At 39.1% G+C, this 8,819-nt stretch overlaps 1 protein-coding gene across 6 annotated transcripts; it reads left to right on the forward strand.

Moving 5' to 3' along the window:
• The first annotated feature begins 433 nt into the window (after positions 1-433).
• ccdc13 (coiled-coil domain containing 13) lies at positions 434-8,819 on the forward strand. 6 transcript variants are annotated; one of them, XM_036138314.1, is made up of 15 exons: positions 434-518; positions 1,370-1,590; positions 1,719-1,867; positions 1,945-2,087; positions 2,167-2,265; positions 2,351-2,464; positions 3,396-3,500; positions 4,704-4,865; positions 4,963-5,139; positions 5,229-5,435; positions 5,523-5,632; positions 5,871-5,933; positions 6,069-6,194; positions 7,137-7,266; positions 7,387-8,818. In XM_036138314.1, the coding sequence occupies exons 2-14, from the start codon at positions 1,409-1,411 to the stop codon at positions 7,249-7,251; spliced, it is 1,752 nt and encodes a 583-aa protein (XP_035994207.1). In that variant the 5' UTR covers positions 434-518; positions 1,370-1,408; the 3' UTR covers positions 7,252-7,266; positions 7,387-8,818. The 6 variants fall into 6 exon arrangements, with proteins under 6 accessions (XP_035994207.1, XP_035994209.1, XP_012731947.2 ...); XM_036138316.1 differs by having other exon boundaries at positions 2,173-2,265; positions 7,137-8,819; XM_012876493.3 differs by having other exon boundaries at positions 2,173-2,250; positions 7,137-8,819.

The raw sequence follows: 8,819 nt of genomic DNA on the forward strand, positions 1-8,819 counted from the left end.
ATAGATATTAAAGGTACAACATAACTAGAGACACATGTTTTTTTTTAGGTATTGTTTGTATAGGTATTGCATAATAGTTTTTTTTTTTTCCAAACAAATACAAATGTCAGCATTTCTCGAATGAGCTTTATTCTAAAATTAAATAGTTTTTTTAAGTTAGCAAACTCTTGTTTTGAGACAACCTTTTAGTTGTTTGCTAGCTTTAAAAAAAATGGTCTTGCAGATCAGCCGATCGCATTTCTGCGACGGTTGTTTATCATTTTCCTTAGAAAAAATAAATAAGCATAAACGTCAGAAACCCTGAGCAAGATGGCCGCTGTAGTGGTGCATTTTAGCAAGAGCACGCGCCTTACCGTTCCCGCGAGATTGCATTTAAAGCGACAGCGCTGCCGTTGTTATAGCGACAAGAGCGTCGCCTTCAGGAAGTTTAGTTACGGGTTCATTTTCAAACATGCAGTTTATTTATCAAACAAGCAGTTAAAGCCAAATAATTCGGTTAACTCTTGTATAAATTCCAGGTAGGTTATAGCCTCTGTTATACAGTTTTTGTGACTTTTAAGATTTTGGTTCGATTTTTAAAAGATACAATTCTGAATAGCTGATTACCATAAAGCTGTCATATCCCGTTGTGGATTAGCACAACATTAGCTCCTGAATTATATTTTGATAAGTTATCTGCATAACAGGGAATGTGATAACATTTTATTTAAGGCTTATGCAAAACTCTTAAACCACGGCACGGGTAATTTCTTTATAACTTCTTCCGAGAGGATTGCGTTGCTTGCAATGTTTGACCTTCATGGCTTTTGGAGATTTGCTTTGTAAATTTGACTTTGTAATCTCTTTAAGAACAGACCTGACCCTCATGGAGGGTGGTTAGGGATTTGTCATGCTAAAGAAAGAAAATGTCACCAAAAGAGAGGGGAGGGAAGCTTTTATTCAATGTTTTATTGCAATATGAAGCTGTATTATAGAAATTAAATGTATTTTATTGAAATAATTTAGCTCTGTCAATGGTGTATTGTATTATGATCACTAATAATGAATAGCAGTGATTTTCTTCCCAGAATCAGATTTCTGGTTTATTTATTTAAAACAGGGAGAGCGTGGATTAGGGAAAAAATGCACAATATTTGTAATATTCCATATTTTATCCCAAGGCTAGTTTCCATCTGCCTGTCCCTCTTCACAGCATCTGTTGTTGGGTTGGATAAAAGGATACTGGCCTTTAAACCAATGTCTCTTATTAAGACAGTTTAAGAAGCACTTTAATTACAGAAAGCTGTGTTTCAGTGACATGTATTTGAAATGTATTTCTGAATGCAAATGCCTTTAATCTCGACACAGTATTTTTGTGTTCTTCCTTTAGTAGTTCCATATTTCCTCGCAGCATCTCTAATTGTTGACGATGGATAATGGTGGACATTTGCATGACCTACAGCTTCAGTTCCAAACGCTGGAAAAACAGCAGGAAAAAAGAAAACTGGATAGGAAGAAGAAAAAAGAACTCGTCAATTTCAACGTGACCGGTACTCAGGATGATTTGGATCTGTCCAAGCAAGTCTTTCAGGACGACAATCCTCAGGATAGGTAAGGGAATTTTACCTCATCCGGATTTAAATTAATCCATCACTGTATTGTTTAACTTAAAGCATATACGTTATAATATAAACCATATAAATAGCCTTAAAATAATAATCATGGTGTGTTGTCCAAAGTCTGTTACAGCAGGAAAGTCAGACTCTATTGGACCAACTGCGAGAGCTCAGAGATGAAAATGGTCGACTCTTCAAACTTCTGAGTGAAAAAGACTTTGAGATCAAACATCTAAAGAAGAAAAGAGAAGAAGAAAGACTGGCCTTAGCTGGTAGAAGCGGACAATTCGGATTTACTTTAAACGTGAGAGTGAAGGGTTCACAATAATCTTTTGAACTACTCCTTTAGGCACATCGGGCTTGGCGGGAGCTGTAGCTGCCACCAAGATTGTTGAGCTTTCCAAGAAGAATAGAGAGCTAACGGCGGAAATTGAGCAAGAGAAGATTAGATCCAAGCAAAGCAGAAATAGGATCCAAGAGCTCGAGAAAGAGGTAAACCGCTACTTAATTTGATTTGTTGCATGAACAGTTATTACAGGATGAAACTCTTAAAAAGCAACATTTTGTATAGCTGCAGGGTGCTTTGGAGAACTCGGTAACTGGACAGAAAAGCGTGCAAAAAATACAGGATAAAAGCTCGTCTGGAGACCGCGAGGTGGACAGAAACCGAGTAATAGTATTCTAACGCACCGATTTGAAACCTTAAACCATAGCAGTTCATTTTAAATCTCATACATTTTTCCACCGAGCTACAGGAAAGTCCCGTGGTCAAGTCTCTGCAGGAGAAATTAGCAGCCGCCCAGCTGAAAGTGACAGAATATCGAAACCAGGTTCAGTCTGCAAAGCAGGAGCTGAAAGTTGCTCAGAAGGTAATTCAATGACCCCCCCCCCCCTTCCCCCACCACCACCACCACCTGACAGAGCTCTAATTATGCTTCTTAATTGGATTTTAGAGCTATTCAACTGAAGGCCCAGTGTGCACTAGCTAAAAATGGGGCTTTCTCACCATACAAGCTGCAATTTGAAGATACGTTTGAAAAGTGAGGTTCATAAGAATTATTTTTAACACCTTTAAATTATATTTTTGAGATAAAAACGATTGACTGTAAATCATGCCCAAGCACAGCGGTCTTCATATGTCGTGACATCAATGGTAAAGATTATTTTGAATCCAATGGGATAATCTCTCGCTGAAAAAAAAAAAAAAAAAAAAAAAAAAAAAAAAAAAAAATATATATATATATATATATATATATATATATATATATATATATATATATATATATATATATATATATATATATATATATATATATATAAACAAAAGAAATACATAGTAATTAATCAGTAAGAAGGATAATAAGTAAAATAGAAAAAATACAAAGCTCCCCAGGTTGAGAACTGCAGCAAATTGTCTAGTGTGAGATCATGCAACTGCAATAAATGAGGAATTTATTTTTAGGTCTTTTACAAGTGTTTGCCATGGTGCCAGAATAGGAGGAGGGTTTCTCTAGTAGCTTAAATGGCAACATGTACTTACCGCACATCAATAAAACCAACATCTTAAGGCAAATTAGGGATTTTAAGTGTTTCAGACATTTCCATGGTCAGGGTTCCTTGCTTAGTTGGCCTTTTAAAGACATACACCTCTTACCTTCCTAAAAAAAAAAAAAATTGAAAAAAACCAAAACACAAAACATGAAGCATGATGTGCATTCTTTGTAACTTGTTTTACAGCCCGGGACATGATGCATGTTTAATGTCCGGTTGATTTATTCTAAAGTCAATAAACTATTGCAGGTTTTACTGAGCGAAGTTGGCGAGGAGGTCAGCCTTCAGCAAGTGCTTACCGGCCCTGGGAGTTTTAGAGGCCGCTCACAGCAGATTCTTGCTCTCCAAACAAGGGTAAGCTGGAAACATTAGATGGTGACTTAATGTGTGTGCTTTTTTAAAAGTTCATTATTCTTTATGAAAAACGTATTTCAAGAAAGGGGAGCTGTCAGGATTGTACAGGTGAATGTACTGTGAATGAATCAGAACATCACTGAAAAGGTCATTTAGTTTATGTTCATTTCCATGTATATAAACAGCCAAATATCTACAAATCTGAGGACACACTATTTTTTATCTGATAAGAGGTCTTTGCACTCTTTGAGTCCAGACATTTTTCTCCTTAGGCTACGAGATATTACAAATAAATTACACATTGCCAGGTGACCCTGGCAATGAGCAGGTGTGACTTAAAATAAGAAATGCGTCATTTTGTACCCCATGTCCTGAGTACGTCTCTGTGTAGTGACTCTTGCAGCTCTGACTCCTTGTGCACCTCCATCACAGTCTTGAATGGGCTTTGCTTCACAATTGAATGGATGAAACCTTTTTTTTTTCCTGTCACAGTTTTTCCTTCCACATAACTTTCCATTAAAATACTTAGATCTAGCACTCTGTGAACAGTCAGCCTCTTTAGCAATTGCATTTTGCGTCTCACCTGTGAAAGGTGAGCCGTTGGCGGGGGTCGGTGACCGTCTGCGGTGCAGCTGTCAGTTTAGCAACCTTCCCCATGACTGCGTAGGTCATAACATGGTTGTAAAGTACAATGTCTGTGTTAAAATATTCTTTGCTTCTATTTTATATCTATTTATATCTATCTATTTATTTTCTGATAAACTGAATTTTGAGCTTTCATTATGTATAAGGATATACATAATGTGAGAGCTTGTGTGTGTGTGTGTGTGTGTGCGCGAGTGCGGTGTGGTCTTTTTCTTGTATCTTGTATATTGTATCTACTTTGTTGTTTTCCTTTCTACATTGTTTGGATATGTTACTGAGGACCCCCATGAAAACGAGATGCTTCATCTCATGGGGCTGATCCTCTAATAAATGTTTATAAATAAATAAATAAATATGATCACTAATAGAATTAAACACTAGAGATAGAGTATAAGAAATCTAAATGAGAGTTTCCTTTTGAATTGAGTTGCTGATATAATAAGATTTAAAATGGTTGATAGTCTATATCCATTTATTGTTTTTTTTTCTATTTTTGTTTTTTTGTTTTTACTGAAACTGCTAATCATGTCAAATAAATGACTGATTTAATCCGAACAGGTGCGGGAGCTTGAGCAGCAGCTGTGGCAGCAAAGACAGTCAGGCGTTCTAAGTGTGGAGCAGGAGTTTCCTGCTACAGGGGTCCATCATAAAACCCCTCCCCAAAATAGGAACATCAACTACATCCGGACCATCGAGAAAGAGAAAAGGGAGGCCTTTGAGGTGCTTAAGCGATAACTCTGCACAAACACAGAATAAAAATTCAAGGTACAAATGTTCTGCTTTTTTTTTTTTTTCTTTTCTTTGGGCAAATGCACAGAGGATCTCTGCAGATTATGAAGCTCTCTTGAAAGAACACGAGGATGTGAAGAAAAAGCTAGAAGCCGCTAAAGCCAGGAGCAGAACCCAGTCTGAGGAAATCAAAAGGCTGAACGTGCAGATCTCCTCCTTGTTGGAGAAGGGGAAACATGATGATGGGCTCGTGGACGCCCTGCTGGTAAGTCCTTAGAGAAGAGAGCGGTGGGAAAGAAAGGAATATCCGGAGCCCTTCCTTTCCCACAACCTTGTTGTGTTAACCTCCGGCAGAAACAGCAAAGCGAAATGCAGACGGTGCTGAAGCGTCTCAGCCGGCAGCAGAGCGCACAGAGCAAGGAGCACAGACATAACCCGAGACAGCAGCTGGGCAGCGAGGCCCCAGAGCACAACAGTCTCATCCAGAAGCTGAAGCTCATGGTTGCAGAGAAAGACGCCGTGATAAGGGAACTGCGGGAAACGCAGGAACTTTCCAGCAAGGTAGAGAAGTGACAGTCACAGAGACTGATGTAACAGTGGCTGTGAAAAGCAATCTCTCTACCGGCAATAAAAAATGTGTTTTTACAGCAGGTGAAGGAGGAGAGTGTGGCCAGACAATCAAGCCCGAAGATAAAAAGCTGCAATTCAAGACTTTGGCCAGAAGAGGGAGACATCATCAATAGAATTACGCCAACGGAGTATGTTTCTAGAAAAACTATACCTGATTATTAGATTCCAAATATTATCCTTTTCTTCGTTTATTAAGCAAATTATCCTCTGATACTTTGCAAAATAAAGTATGTATTGCAGTACAGAGGACAAGTTTTAAGTTGTTTTACAAACGCTGACTGATAACTAACTGAGGTTAATGAGGGACAGTCTGTAAGAAGGGAGGAGATTTCTCTGATTCCTCATTTTTTTCATCTCGTTTTTCAGATCAGTCTCTAAATTAGGCCATAAATTAGTGCTTGCTCCTGTGGGAGGCGGGATGGAAATAAAGTAAGTGATATAGTATAGTATTTTCCTTTCTTAGATTTGCCTCATCATCTTTAAACATTAGATGGTATTCAATCAATGTTAATGTCATCAAAACTAAAAAAAAAAAGATCTCATCATTTTGTCTGATTTTCTTAGAAGTCCTTCAAAATGTCCGCAGTGTTCTGCCGACGTGAGCGCTCTGATCCCCCAGAGCAGCGCGTATAAAGTCCTCAGCGTGGAGAAGGACAGGCTCCTGGAGCTGGTTAACGTCCTACAGATCAAGTAATACACACTCTACATAGTTTTTCTGCTTGCATCTGCTTCCCAGTTAAATACCCCCAGTTCTCCTTTGTCACTGACAGGACGTGTTGCTACAAGCCACGGTTATAGATTCGCTACCATTATATTAAAAACGTGCTTTAGTTCTGCTGTATGTGATTACTTCGTGAATATAGACTCTTTGTTTTAATCCAAATTGTGGCTGAGGGGTGCGTTCAACCTCTAAAGTCCTTACACTGGCTCCCTGTATCTCAGAGAATAGACTTTAAAATACTTCTGTTAGTCTATAAATCCTTAAATGGCTTAGCACCTAAATACATCACAGACTTATTATCAGCGTATAAACCATCCAGACCACTCAGTTCTTCTGACTCCAGCCTGCTCTGCATACCTAGAACCAGAACCAAACATGGAGAAGCAGCATTTAGTTCCTATGCTCCACTTATCTGGAACAAACTTCCAGAAAACTGTAAAAGTGCGGAAAGCCTGAGTTCTTTTAAATCAAGATTAAAAACACATTTGTTTAAAATTGCCTTCAACTGTTCTAGTTAACTGAATCACCACTTTTTTGTTCTATTTTCTATCTATGTTTTATTCCTACTTGCTTTTATTCTGTTTTATTTTGCTATATTTTAATCATGTAAAGCACTTTGCATTGTCTTTGTACTGAATTGTGCTATATAAATAAATTTGCCTTGCCTTGCCTTTAGAGAGAGCGTCTATCAGGCTATAACAGTAAAGCTGTAGTCCAGGTTTAATATATTAGAACTTATACAGAATCACTATGCATTACATATATTGCATTTAAGTGCTTCAGATCATTTCCACAGATCGTATCAAGGATTTTATTCTTGCCTGGGATGTCCAGGGAAAAACAGACGAAACGGGCATCTTTAGGAATGATTGAATCCTGTTTTTCTAAGACTCAAAATGTTTCTCTTCCAGGGAGAAAGACATGAAGCAGATGTGTTTGGAGGCAGAGACAAAGTACCACGAGGAGCGCCGCAAGACCGTGATGCTGGAGCAGCAGTTAGAAAGGACAAAAATTGTTTCCAAGTAAAGGACATCCAGCTTGGTAAGAACCAGTGTGACCCGGCACGGGTCCCTGCTGGGAAAAGGCTCTTCTCTAATCCTTTAACTCATCAGCGCAAACCCCACCTGTCTCACTCATGGCTGTCATGACTCTGTTGGGCAGGAGCAGCGGGGCAGGAGCTCTGAGGCCGTGTGGACAGACAAACTGAACGAACTCTACAATCTGCCAATAAATATTAACTTAGAAATATTATTTTTTTGTCTCTTTTGAGCTTCTCCAGAGTTTAAATTTGACGTTTTCTTTTGTTGTTGCTGTTTTTTTTTTTGTCGCAACGAATGTAATGATGTGCAGCAACAGACCCCGGGCTCCCATGGACAGCGTCCGCTTCTGCCCATCATCTTTTGGTTGTTTGTGTTGCACTTGTTCGCTGTCTCCTGGCTGGTTATTCAGCTGGAGGAAACACAGCTTTTGAGGGCATCCCGAAAGAGCACTCTCCATCACGGCGTGCAGGTTTATAGTGACATGATGAAACAAGTCATGCGTGTGTGTGTGTGTGTGTGTGTGTGTGTGTGTGTGTGTGTGTCCTGGAGGCTCTGTGACAGCACCGACAAGAGACTAACCAGGGGAACTGGCTGTTCCCTGCTCTGGCTCTCTCTTGCTGCTGAGCCCTACCGTCTCCTGTCACATGTGACAAACCACAGCCTGCAGGAAGCAAGTTGTCCTCCTTAGCCACACACACACACACAGGAAAAAAAATAATGTGGATATCTTTCTCTCACTTCAGTTGGGAGTGATTTGTAACGGCAGGCCTGGTAACTTCAGGTTAAGGACTACGGAGGAACTTTTGCGGAGCAGCTTCCTGCTCAGCCCTGATGGCAGCAGACAGTTGTTCCTGCTGATTAGGGACAGGCTTGGCACACAATCTGTTCCCGCTCTGCTTTCATATTTCATCTCTGCTAGTTGTTCGGTGAATATAGATTGTCACTTTTTTATTTTGTGAAGAAAAAAAAAAAGTTTTATTTGCTTGTAACCTTTTTATTTTTGTCAAACACAACAAATGTCTTATTTCATTAGTTGAAACAAAGCAAGTTTTCACCAAATGTCTTTTATTACCATCCTTACTTTAAATCTTTAAGGCTTTTTTTTTGCATTTACCTCATCCTTTTTGAAGTTATTTTTGGTAGTGGATGGCTGTGTATAGAGTTGCAGAATTCCAGTCAAGGATGCAATTACCCCTCTTAAGTTCCTCCTGATGTTTGATATTCCTGGTGAATATCCACACCAATCATTTCTGACTTGAAACCAGATGTGTGGGAATGGCGGTTGAAAGTGAATGGGGAACTAAAGCTTACACGGGGCCGACTGCAGTTCCTATTTCCACAGCAGGGATTTCATGTACAGTATGAAATCTCAGAGAGAGTGTTCCACAACATCCTGACAAAGTTAGGAAAAAGTTGGGAATTTCGTTTAAGGGTTTCCTTGGTCTGGATGGATTTTGAAGGCGACAATACAGTATGTGGAAAAATGTGTTTTCTCAAACTTTGTTTCCAGCAACGTTAAATGTCTTTATACTTTTGCTTTTCTTACCTCTTGCT

Source organism: Fundulus heteroclitus, chromosome 6 (assembly GCF_011125445.2).
Source record: "Fundulus heteroclitus isolate FHET01 chromosome 6, MU-UCD_Fhet_4.1, whole genome shotgun sequence".
Classification (NCBI taxonomy): Eukaryota; Metazoa; Chordata; class Actinopteri; order Cyprinodontiformes; family Fundulidae; genus Fundulus; species Fundulus heteroclitus.

Bases quoted from the DNA above. Each gene is read 5' to 3' on its own strand.
- ccdc13 (XM_036138313.1), top strand. From the start codon at position 1,409: ATGGATAATGGTGGACATTTGCATGACCTACAGCTTCAGTTCCAAACG. The intron at 2,088-2,166 runs GTAAACCGCTAC...CATTTTGTATAG, and splicing joins TCCAAGAGCTCGAGAAAGAG to CTGCAGGGTGCTTTGGAGAA. The intron at 5,633-5,870 runs GTATGTTTCTAG...CTCGTTTTTCAG, and splicing joins AATAGAATTACGCCAACGGA to ATCAGTCTCTAAATTAGGCC.